The sequence below is a fragment of the Electrona antarctica genome, assembly GCF_951216825.1.
Source record: "Electrona antarctica genome assembly, chromosome: 7".
Taxonomy (NCBI): domain Eukaryota; kingdom Metazoa; phylum Chordata; class Actinopteri; order Myctophiformes; family Myctophidae; genus Electrona; species Electrona antarctica.
In genome coordinates, this window is record NC_136812.1 from 39,104,906 (window position 1) to 39,118,107 (window position 13,202).

The window sequence follows — 13,202 nt, forward strand, 5'->3', positions numbered from 1 at the left end:
TAATATGCTTGAAATGACAGATGGGTGGGTATTATTTCTTTGGGATAATTCAGGCTGTGTCATGTAAGTTGTCAATGACAGAAAAGTATAAAATGTAATGTATGGTACAGTATCATCCTACAATATTTGGTAAACCATACACATGGTTATCATTCTGAAACCCATCACAAACTTACTTCAGTCTTTCAGATTGTAGGCAGCCGCACTTAGCAAATGCTCTTACCCAGAGAAACTTAATTACAAGTGTGAGATTGGAATACGCAGAGTAAGCATGAATTCTAGTCAACAAACAAAAGTAATCAATCACATAGAGGGTAAACAGTAAACAGTGTAGTGCTTCAAATAAACTAGGATAATGGGTAAAGAATGAACCTTGCATCTGTCTAAATTACATGCTATCTAAATCCAGTGTTGGGCAAGTTACTTTAAAATTGAATACATTACTTTTTTCTTATTAATACCACCCAAGGCACAAACTGTTAAACCTCTCACAACGCCCGCAGAAGGGCAAGGGGGCCTACCGCAGTATCAAGAGCAGCACCCACCACCAAACGAAGGAACCGTTTCCACCCGTCAGATTGCTGAAACATGGCATGACTGTCATCAGAACGCTGAGCCAAGGCATAAGCCTTGTTCAGCAGCCTGATGGCAGGTGATGTCGTTAGGCTGGCTTTAGACCTGCTCTTCCTGAACCTACTGTGGATTATACCAGGGACTAGTTGACTTTTTATTTTTAGCTCTTCCTTGAACCACCCGTGGACTATACCATGGAGCTATGCTACTCTCAACTTCCTGCGCTCGCATGAAATGCAGACCAGCCTCTCGACTGTAGCGAAAATAAATAGAACGTTTTCGCTACTCACCAATACAAAGTCGGCTTGTGTGATTAGCAAGCCTACTTTCCGTGGGGGTTATTTCATGATCAATAAAGAGATCAATCAATCGTAATCAATGAGATTTAACACGAAACAGAACCGTAGTAACCGTAGGATTAAATTAATCGTCTATAGCCTGCCAGAACCGTAGCCTACGTTGTCCAGTTTATATTCTTTAATCCATGTTTTGATCCGATCAAATTCTTAGCTGCCGCCCGTTAGCATAACAGTCAAAGTGGGACAGTGGCCGCGGCCATTTTGAAGATGCGCGCATCCACTTGCACTCTATGTGCTGCTTTCAATGGCCTGTATCTCCAAATCGTCGCAATGAATGTCGTTTCTGGTGAAAACAAGGTTTTTCAACGGCCTACAGCAGGCACTGTGATACTCGCGGTCGGGTTTTTCCACCACCGACCGAGAGAACAACAACCACACACAGCATTTTGTCATTGTAACATCCGGTTAAGGATATTTGGCTCTTCAAAATAAGGGTTAAGGATTAATCTTGGCGGCCAGACGGTTAATTCAATCTACTGACATACTGAGTCTCTCTCTTCTTTCCCTTCCTGTTCTGACACTAGAGCACTAGAGCACTACCCTGCTCTATTGAAAACATTTAACCATTAAAATGTAATTCAAACCAGCCTGCTTTCTGTCTTCCCAGGTAGAATCTTTTTCTCCACATCGAATGAAGGGTTCACCTTCTACGAAGCTGAAGACTATTGTATCAACATGGGCGGCTATTTGGCCTCAACTGGAGAGCTGTACCTGGCATGGCAGGGCGGTATGGATGTGTGTCAGGCCGGCTGGCTGGCTGACCGGAGTGTCCGCTACCCCATAAACACTGCAAGGTCACACTGTGGAGGAGGCACGGTGGGAGTGATAACCATGGATGTGGACCCCAACATTGGGTCGCGATACAACGCATGGTGTTTTCAAGGTAAATCTTTTAGAGTGAATGAAAGACTGAAACTCCCATAATGCAACATCGTTAAAGTTGTGATGGAGTTAGGGCCATCAAGACAGGGTCTAATAACGTCATGGCTTCATGTGGATCTGGGATGTAATGTGGTCAGTCTAGCGAGCAAGTTTCATTGAAATGAGTAGGGTAGGGAATCTCTGGGCAGTATTATGCGTGTCTTAAGTACCAGGTCTTATTACTTAACTTAAGACCTGGATCAATGCCATTTGGCCACTCAGAATAGCCAAATGGCATTGACCACGCCTCCAGGTCTTAAATTAAGTCATAAGACCTGGTACTTAAGACACACATAATACTGCCCTCTGCCTCTTCCAGCCCTTATATAGCTCTATGGTGGAAACAGATCTGCACTGCATCAATGTTACGTAACATCATTGGATGTTACTTCCTGTATTCCCGCTTAGACCCAATCTCTTGATTGAGCCCATTTATTTTATTGTCACTATATTCACCTCTCTCCACCTCCAGAATTGGTAAGCATCCCAGTGGAGGTGACACTCCGCCCCCTGCTGGGCAGCAGTTTGTCGGTGCCGTGCTCCTTAAAGTTAAAAAGAGGCAATGACCCAGAGGCCCCGACCATGGTCAGGTGGACCTTAATCACAGAGAACAAAATCACGCTCATCCTGGAGGCCTTGGACGGCACAATAAATGTGGAGAGGGAGTACGAAGGCCGAGTGACCATGGTCAACTACCCAACGTCTCCTACTGATGCCACCATGGAGATCACAGAGGTGCGGTCAAAAGACTCAGGAACGTACCGCTGTGAGGTGATGTATGACAACGAGGAAATCTATGACTCTGTGGACATTCAGGTTCAAGGTACGACAAGTTGTGACATTTTTTTAAACCAGCAGTAATTGAGAAGAGTAAATGTATGATCTCTGTCTTCTCTCTCTCTTTCTCAGGTATTGTGTTCCACTACTACACTGACCATTACAGCTTGAGCTTTGAGAAGGCGAAGGCAGCGTGTAATGAGAACAGTGCTTCCATCGCCACCCCTGCTCAGCTCAGGGCTGCTTATCATGATGGCATGGATCAGTGTAGCGCTGGCTGGCTGTCTGACCAGACCGTCAGGTAGGATTTTCAGTCAGACGTTACCAGTTGTTCTGGACATCACACAAAGTCATAATTACGCTTGCATTAGTCATACAACTATTTATTCATTCAGTATTCATTCAACTATTTATTCATTCAGTCACAATAAGCTTGTAAAATGTTTACATCAGATGGAAACATGATGCGTGAAGGGGGTGAAGGGGGTGAATAAACTGTGATCTCCCCAAAACAATGCCTCACTGAATTATTTTTATGTGAGTGAGCATGTTGCTTTGTAGCAGAACTTTAAGTTCGTCTGAGGCCTCTTGAAGCAGACTCTAAAAGATGTATGGCTCAGTGGTCCAGGCACCTTGGCTGGCAATCCAGTCTGGCAGTGTGCCGCGGGTTCGACTCCCGATCCCGACGGCCTTTACTGCATGTCTTCCCCCCCCATCTCTCTCCCCATTTCCTGTCAGCCTACTGTCTGTCCCTCCATAAAAAATATAAAATAAAGGCGAAAGCCACAAAAAAAAAAAACATTAAAAGATGTACAGTGCCTTAAATTACATGGAATTATAACAGAAAAATCTGGAATAAAATAGCAATATATATTATGATGAGGTTTGGAAGTCAATCAACAACAGAAACAATTGGAACTCACTGGGCCTTGACTACATCACAGAATCTTCACCATATGATGTGGCACAATGAAAATATATACATTTGCTTGTATCAACCTGAAAAAGTCAGTTCCTTAAATGATTTCGGTGTGCTTCACTGCAGGTACCCCCTCCGCGAACCCCGGGAAGGCTGTTGGGGAGATGAAGATGGATCTCCTGGAGTGAAATCATATGGAGAAAAGGATTGCAATGAGACCTTTGATGTTTATTGTTTTGCTGAGAAGATGTCAGGTATGCCACTATTCTGGGATCTTTTCATAGTGGCTTTATTATGCTTTGAATCACAGATGGTTGGGGATTATTGCATTAGGGTAATTCAAACTGTTTGTCATATAAGTTGTCAATGGCAAACTAATACAAGGTATGGTATCAATAACCATCCTGTATGTGGTACTATAAAACATTCCCGTTTAAACACCTGGTTATCTGTCATCATCCATGATAAACATACTTGAGTCTCTCTTAAGGCTCATACATAGTCTGGATTTTCGGTGGTTAGGTGACCACCGAACTACAACATGACGTCACGAGCCGCGGTGAAGAGCAAACCACCGCCATCGCTCCAGCCCTTCTCTCTGTTTTTACTCACCACCGCTCAACGTTATTTCAGCTCCGGTGGTCAGCTTACCACCGGAGCGGTGGTCAGCTCACCACCGGAGCGGTGGTCAACTCACCACCGGAGCGGTGGTCACCTCACCACCGAAAATCCAGACTATGAATAGGCCTTTAGAGGGACTTATAGTGTGATATTGGAATAAGTGCGTGAACTTTAACAAACAAATTAAAATAATTACATAATGTGCAGAGAGAACACTGCAGTGCACCAGCATACCAAACAATGAACCTAGAATTTGTCTAAATAACATGCTATCCAAATCACATTCTTAACATTTGTGGTTGAGAAAAACTAATCTATGGAAGAAAAACCTGAGAACAAGCGACCAATGTACTGTATGTCTGCATAGAATACTAGCATCAATCAAAATGAAAGGTTTTGTACAGTACTTACCATTAATATAATTTAATTAAATCTAATCACATTTTTTTTACTTTTTTATACTTAAGAGAGGGAACCCGCACACTCATATGCTCCAAAAGATACATTTATTGACGACGTTTCGAGCCAAGGCTCTTCATCTGGTCAAACTCAAGTTGTCAGTGAACCAACACAACATCATTAAATACAGTGTTACACATTTCTCAAATCCACAACAGTGGAATAAGCAAAAAGGACATCATGATTATTATAGAATCTAAGAGTGATTCACATAATCAGGTATTATTAATTAGGCAACAATTCAAATATATACAGCATACAATAAAGAAATTACAAAAAATGGCTGATGGGGAAGTCCTCGTTCATTCCCTTTGGGGACATTGTATTTAGAGTGTAAATCCAAAAGGATTCGCGTTGTAGTAATAATCTATTCAGATCACCTCCTCGCCTGGGGCATTTTACATGTTCAATACCCTGATATCTCAAAGTGGCCACAGTGTGTTTTGCGGACAGAAAGTGCATAGCAACCGGGCTTTTTGGATCTTGGTTGCGAATGCTGCTTCTATGCTCGGACATGCGTGTCTTTAACGCCCTGTTGGTCTTGCCAACATATCCAAGACCACATGGGCATTTGAGCAAGTATATCACATTTTTAGTTGTGCATGTTATAGTGCCCTTGATGTCAACGTTTTTTCCCGTTAGTGGGTGCGTAAACGTCTGGCTCTTCGTGGTGAAGTTGCACTGTGTGCACCGGCCGCATTTATAATTGCCATCAGGGATTTGAGTCAAAAAAGAGGATTCTGGCGAAATAGGAGTGAGATCTGATTTAACAACAGTTTGTCTAATATTGGGAGGACGTTTATAAACAACCCTAGGTGTTTCTTTAAAAGTATTGGCCAGTTTGGGGTCGCTGCTGAGGATGTACCAATGTTTTTTTATGAGAAATGTGTAACACTGTATTTAATGATATTTCATTAATTGATCTAATGACCTGTTGTGTTGGTTCCACTGGTTTCACTGACAACTTGAGTTTGACCAGATGAAGAGCCTTGGCTCGAAACGTCGTCAATAAATGTATCTTTTGGAGCATATGAGTGTGCGGGTTCCCTCTCTTTTTCATATGTTATTTTTCGAACCCAGCACCTCCACAAAGTGATGTGCGTATTTTACTATAGTTACTTTTTTATACTTACCATTAAACATTCTTCCACCACTCAGTAAAGACCTGTGACGTGAACCGGATGTAAACAAATGCCGCGTAAAGTGACAAGCGATTATATTTTTGATTGAACAAAGCTTGTTTTGACCAAAAACCCAATCTGGGAAAAGAATCAGAGATTAATGCATTTTTCTAAATCTGATAACGTTGAGGCGGATGTCAGGCGAAAATTTCACTTACATTTCATATCCGGTTGTATTTGTTGCTTAGCAACCTAGAACCATTCATACGTTGGCGAAGAGCGCGACCTCTCATAAAACACTGAAAAGACCACATGACGGAGATCTCCGTCATCGTAGATCTTTGTCAACAGCAGCGAATGTGTTAATGTAATTCAATTCACTCTAATCACAATCACTGAGTGTCTATCTTCTATTCTTCTTTCACCCCCTGTTGTGAAAGCGCTACCTTGCTCTATTGAACGGAATTAACCAGATAAATGTAACCCACACCCTCCTCTCTGTCCTCCCAGGCAGGGTCTTTTTCTCCACATCGGAAACAGAGTTCACCTTCTCCGAAGCTTGTGACCAATGTACCCAACTGGGCAGCCGTTTGGCCACAACTGGAGAGCTGTACCTGGCATGGCAGAACGGTATGCATGTGTGTCAGGCCGGCTGGCTGGCTGACCAGAGTGTCCGCTACCCCATAAACATTGCAACGTCACACTGTGGAGGAGGCACGGTGGGAGTGATAACCATCAGTGACCCCAACACTGAGTCTCGATACAGCGCATGGTGTTTTAAAGGTAAATTATTTTAGAATGAGTTATTGAAGGACTGCAACTCCCATAATGCACCATCAATATCCATCAATCATTGCTGTAGTGTAGCACTTGCCCTAGCCTCAACGACCTTCTAGAATTATTCAAAGGCTAAAATGACTCAAATGTAATTTAGATGGCATGTTATATGGACAGATGCCATATATACTGTGTCTACTGTGTAGTGTCAATGTACAGACTATTTGATTGATTTTGTTCTTGGATATTCTACTGTTCGACTGATGATGGTTTTGGTTTACTTATGATCCTAGATTACTTATAACCTTCTGGCGTAGCATTGTGGAATCCATGATCTCGACCACGGTCGAAAAATGATGATGTCAGTCATCTATAAGTTTGCACTATGACATCAGTACGGTTCTAGGGCCTTCCTATCTACCCTGGCTTTGGCCAGACTCATAACGTGGATTCACTGACGCTTCAGTGGAAGCGTCAGTGAATCCACTGGTTATGAGTCTCATAGAATCCACGTTAGAGTCTGGCCAAAGCCAGGCTACCTCCTATCCCCACATCTTACCATTGCTTTCCTACTGGGTCCTCTTCTTGGAAAAGAGCTCATGAATCTTTAGTAATGTTAGACAACGCAGATAAGATCGTCCTGGTTTAGCACAGAGCTGGAGTGAAGATACCAGGTCTAAACTATAGCGTTTCTGTGAATGTTTTCTCCACGTGTCTGGCAGAGAAGGCCAGTGACTAGCCTCAGAAACCCAGACTTTAGCCAGTCACTAACATAGCTTTTTTCAGACATCTGTTTGCTGCGTGAGAGCGCATCTCCAACAAGAACAAGGGTCACAAACCCCCATTGTAGGGGCTTTATATCTCGTTAGGACTCATTGATTTACATTTTGCCATTTCAACACAACATCAACCACAGGTAAACATCATTGAACAATGCACAACTGGTCCTTACAATCATGATAATGTGGTGTCTCCAACAGAGGGTGAGGCTGTTGGATGGATGGGCTACCGTGGATGGGCTACCGAACTCCTCCCCGTACACGGGTGGATGGCCGGGTGGATGGCCTTCCTAGAGGACGATGATGCCATGGACCGTTTGATGTTTGATGATGGTGGTCATGATGGTGGCATCATCGTCCTAGAGGACGATGATGCCTTGATGTTTGATGATGGTGGTCATGATGGTGGTGAGTGGATGGTTACTTATTTTCATATTACTAGACTTTTTTGTATTCTTCTTCTCTTCTGGAATAAAGAATGGAATGTATTATTGTCTACACCGGAGTATGTTTTGCACTCCGTCCGTGTGTGTGTGTGTGTGTGTGTGTGTGTGTGTGTGTGTGTGTGTGTGTGTGTGTGTGTGTGTGTGTGTGTGTGTGTGTGTGTGTGTGTGTGTGTGTGTGTGTGTGTGTGTGTGTGTGTGTGTGTGTGTGTGCGTGCGTGCGTGCGTGCGTGCGTGCGTGCGTGCGTGCGTGCGTGCGTGCGTGCGTGCGTGCGTGCGTGCGTGCCAACTTTTCCAGAACGGCCTGTTATAGCGCCACCAGGAGGACTTTGGAAAAACATTTTTTTTATTGTACTCCTCCAGATTCCGTCCAAAAATCCTGCAAATCGTTACATACTATCTCTATAGTCATGTGTTCAAGATGGATCTGTCCGATATTTCATATTCCATCCTAATTGGCTAACATTGGCTTTCAAAGTTTGCAGGATTGGCCCGTTTTGAACAAAAAGCCTCAAATCATGAACGCAGTGTACAATTTACGTGAAATCTTTCACAGACTTTCCTACTAGGCTGAGGAATATATCCCACCCTTTTCACATTGGCTTGTTATAGTGCCACCAATAGGTGGATTTTTGCAAAACACATTTTTGGAACAAAATGCCTGAAATCATCCAATTGCCATCCAAGGCGTAAGAAGAAATGGCACCCTTTTCACATTGGCCTATTATAGCGCGTGTGTGTGTATTAGGCATGTAACGGTATACCGTATTTCAGTATTACCATTGCATAAACAGCCACGATATTGACCCTGTGATATTTCCGAGCTGGCGGTATTTATTTATTATTTTATGTGCACGTGACGTGACGTGACGTGACGTGACGTGACGTGACGTGACGTGACGTGACGTGACGTGACGTGACGTGACGTGCAACTCCAGCTTGCGCGAGTCGCGAGAGACTCACTAATTAAACATTTCATTTCACCTCCACATTAAGATAAGTGGTCAGTTACATAATCCAATTCCACAGTAACAGTGCAGACCAAAGTGCTCTTCTGATTGCTGCTTTGACTAATCACACAGCAGCAGCAAAATAAATAGAGTTTTCTCAACTTTTCCGCATCGCCTTTCGTCGCTGTTCATAATATGAAAGCGGCAAGGCTCCATGCACTGCCTATATTATAGGCAGTGCATGGAGCCTTGCCGCTTTCTCAGAATTGAGTGAAAGTACTCTGCTTACAGGTACATTTTCCACATTAAGGACCCCCAAATTAATGTGTTTGGCCATGGACCCCCAAATGAAAATAATTTGTGAAATGTATTACTAAATTTGTGTTGTTAAAATGTTTCAAAAATATTCAAAATTGTTCTCAAGATTTTTCTAAAATCGCCGGTCTACAAGCTCAGAACGCGTTGCAACATACGCAATATGTTTCCGGGTCATTTTCCCAAAAATGAACTGGAACAGGAAATAGGTATGTCAGCTTCCAAAGACCTGGGACTACAGTTATGCACAGAGTAGTCTCGCATAGCCAGACAACTATTATGCACAGAGTAGTCTCGCATAGCCAGACAACTATTCCACATTCTCTGAATACTACAGTATATAGAGTCTGGAACTACAGTAGGCTACACCTCCCGAAATCCGAGTAAGGGAAGGTGCCATTTCCGTTCACGAAAATATCTTTTAAAATACCTTTAAATTAAAAATTTCTATTTCCATTTCTGCTAAGCCGCAAGCTATATATATATATATGCTTAGGAGGGTGTACTTCCGCTTTATCGCTTACTCATGATGATCAGAGCTTCCGTTCTCCAGACTGTATGGCGGAAGATGATCAGAGCTTCCGTTCTCCAGACTGTATGGCGGAAGAATTTGAAAACTGTGAGAGGCAACAGTCAGGCACACGAGACTATGCACAGATACTTTTAATAGTAATATAGCCTTATTAACAAATAATAAGGTTAATACACATCTTATATTAACAACCAGGATGCTCTTTGAATGTTCTACCGGAAGAACTTAACTGTTTATAACAATGTGTTAACCTAATACCAACATAGGGTAACATAATACAAACACAAGTTTCTCTGTGATATTCTTCAGATATGGCTCATAATTTGCTGATGAAGGTGGATGCGCTTCAGACCAGCCTGAGTACTGTAGATGATCTTATGAAGAGACTGAAAGTCCTGGAAGCCCTTCTGAGTACCAGTAAAAAGAGGATGAATGGCTTTAATATCAGACTGAGTGACCATGAGGACAATGTGGACCACCATAATGCCAGGCTGAGTGTCTGTGATAACAAGGACGAAGTTCAGATGACAAAACTGGATGCCGTTGAGAACAATGTGGAGGACTTGATGATAAGAAATGAAGGTAATTTGAACAAGAGGATGTTCAGTGAATGCAGGTGGGAAGTAAAAGGATTTACATTGGTGTTAATTACTTCAATTGAGCACAGCGGATACAGTTATGATTATGTATGTAATAAATGTTTGATCAATATAATTACCCACAGGAAAGCTTACCCTATAATTGTAACTGTATGAGTATTTATATATTGACTCAATGGTGATACTGTGCTAATTTCAGACCGCCTTGCTAAGCTGTCCGGCATAGAAATGAGAATGACTCAAATTGAGTGGCAAATGGAGGAACTGAAGAAACCAGGTATTCCACCTTCAGGGTTAACGTCCTTCTATAAATTATGTAAATCTCTGCGTGCATGTGAGTGAGGCAGTGAGTGAGTCAGTCTGTGTCCCGCCTGCGTATCGACTTCAAACTCCACATACGTATCACAGAGGACCCGAGGGAGCGATATGCTGAGTGGGATTTAGAAATAAATCCATAAGAAAATAAGTTGCCATATACCCTGAGTGCCCTGATGTCATCAAAACGGTGTGCGAGTAAAATGCAAGAGAGCACACACTCACAGATTCTGTTCATTTACTGTATAGATATACACAATTGATTTTGTTCCGTAGACGCTTACCTTTTTCCATAAAAATGCTTTCCCTTGACCCTTTTGATATGTTTTGTGTTTTATGTTAATGTGTAATCTAACTATCATAGTGAATATATTGAAGTGTCAATTGCACAAAATATGTAAACAAAGTATGTGTTTGTCCAAGAAAAATATGGATGTGAATGTGTGTTTCTTTGTTATAGACACCGTTGCATTCAGTGCAGCTGACGGAGGAGAAGGAAGTATTGGACCCTCCCAAACTAACACCACTTTAATCTACAGAAGGATTATAACAAATGTTGGCAATGCCTACGATAACACTACAGGTAAAAGATCATGTTAGCACTGCAATGTACACTTATTTATAGATTCTGGTCTCCACCTCATAAGGCAGTGACCAACGTTTTTGTGTATTTTTTTTTTTATCACAATCAAGCCAATATATTGAGTGTATTTGAATAAAGTGGCTTGTTAGCTTCTAAGCTTATAGGTACGTTAACCATAACCCAACAGCCTGATTGAACTATGGGTCCTGGGACACTTTTCCAAAGGGCATTTTGGGACAGTGTTTGGCTAATACTCACAAGCATCAGATGCATTGTGAGGGGAAACATGTAACCTGGTCAGACCAGGTCTAATGCACTAAAAGAAAAGGGAGATTCTCAACTTTCTAATGTAGATATCATTTTGTGAGATGTGTCACTTCACCATGTGTCACCAAACTCAAAACAAGTCAAAAGTTAAAGGAGAACTCCGAACAAACAATTGTCTTACCTTAATCTGATGTTATTATATCCAAGAACCAGTGGTAGAGGTGAAAAATTACATAACTCCATCCGGAGCCCACCACAGCTCCGACCATGCACGGTGGGCCTTACACTAAATCCCTGCACAGTGTTTTGTCCCAACTGGGCTGCCTGAGCAGTTCAGGATGGAGTTATGTAATCTTTTCACCTCTACCACTCGGTAGAGGTGAAAAACAAGAGTTCATGGATATAATAACATCAGTTAAGGTAAGAAAATGATGTGCGCCCGCTGGCCTTGTGGTCCAGGCGCATGCCACATACTATTGGCTCTGGCCTGACAGCGCGCCACGTGTTCGACCTTGGCTACATGTCTCCCTCGTCTCTTTCTCCCTCTTTCCTGTCAATCTCCACTTGTATAAAGGCAGAAAAGCCAAAAACAAATCTGAAAAATAAAAGGTAAGAAAATATTGTTAGTCCGGAATTCTCCTAATTAAGTCTCTTGAATCTTTTGAATCAACAGGTATGTTCACAGCGCCTGTAGCTGGCATGTACTACTTCACGGTCTTCTATGACACTGGAAGGGCACTGAATGCGATACTCTACCTTTGCAAGAACGATCAACGTATGACCATCATCTCTGACCACTTCACTGGATCTGATAATGGTAGCAGTGGAGTCACCCTGCAGTTGCAGCAAGATGAGGTGGTGTTTGTGCACATGCAGGCTGCAAGTGGGGATGTTCGGGGAGACACCTATGGCCATACCACCTTCACTGGCTTTCTTTTACGTTGAACATTAAGAATCCAGCATGATTTTAAATTTTTTGCTGGGTTACTCAATTATCCTTATGTTAAGAGAATACCGTACTTTTATTTTATTTAGATAACTGCAGTCCATTATTAGCCCATTGTGTACCAAGAAATCACAGAGGTGCTTGTCCGTCATAGTGGCACAAATGGTGCAATGGCCACATCAAATCAAAAAGCCTATGTCAAAATATGGCTAAGCCATTGGCTATGATGAAGATCCAACTTTTTTGTTTCTGAATGTATATAAGTAATTTACCTCAATTTTGACTAATTGTGGTGTGTGGAATTCATTTATTTTCATTTCTCATTTAACCATTTGAGAGTATACCTGTCACCTTAAGTGAGTGATGTCATTTCTTGGTTTGACCCGATAGGCTTACCATTAGGTTAGACAGCCTACAAATAGGATTCTTTCTCTATCATTTGTGTTCATAAAGATAGCCTGATGAAGGCCTCATAGGCCGAAACATTGCTGTTTCCCTATTAAAGTTGGTTCACTGCATTTGAAGACAGTGTGCGGGTGTTTGTTCCTTTTTCATTGTCGACCACCGTACCCTATCCTACGCACCTGTCGCCTGTAGGTGTGCAAAAGCTTTGCTTTTTAGTAGTTCATTTTTAGCCAATGACAGCTCGTTTTGCTGGGTGAAAATCCACCCTGCATTTTCATGATCGGTTGCTGGTAGGAAATTACCATATTAGGATTAAACCAGCTCGAGGTCCAAACCTTTCCAATGATATATTGTAGCAGACCCAGCTGACAATAAGGAGTTGAAGCTCGACTGATGATTTCATTTAGTAGAATCTCAACGTGAAAACTGAAAGAAAAACATAGATCAAATAAATGTAGCCTATATATATGGATAAATGTGATTAGTTTTATATATGAAACTCCTGATGTACTGATATGTGAAGTTATTGATGCAATATTTA

General features: G+C 42.1%; 1 protein-coding gene across 1 annotated transcript in view; it reads left to right on the forward strand.

Annotated features, from left to right (window-relative positions):
• LOC306926242 (uncharacterized protein) overlaps window positions 1–12,780 on the forward strand; it is a 35,240-nt gene extending 22,460 nt beyond the window's left edge. The window contains exons 35-44 of the mRNA XM_079505509.1: window positions 1,540–1,815; window positions 2,326–2,676; window positions 2,763–2,931; window positions 3,676–3,803; window positions 6,261–6,533; window positions 7,508–7,714; window positions 9,856–10,128; window positions 10,345–10,422; window positions 10,921–11,043; window positions 11,984–12,780. Of these exons, the coding sequence (XP_079361635.1) occupies window positions 1,540–1,815; window positions 2,326–2,676; window positions 2,763–2,931; window positions 3,676–3,803; window positions 6,261–6,533; window positions 7,508–7,714; window positions 9,856–10,128; window positions 10,345–10,422; window positions 10,921–11,043; window positions 11,984–12,255 (2,150 nt within the window). The 3' untranslated portion in view covers window positions 12,256–12,780. The remainder of the gene's footprint in view (window positions 1–1,539; window positions 1,816–2,325; window positions 2,677–2,762; window positions 2,932–3,675; window positions 3,804–6,260; window positions 6,534–7,507; window positions 7,715–9,855; window positions 10,129–10,344; window positions 10,423–10,920; window positions 11,044–11,983) is intronic.
• Window positions 12,781–13,202: the final 422 nt, after the last annotated feature.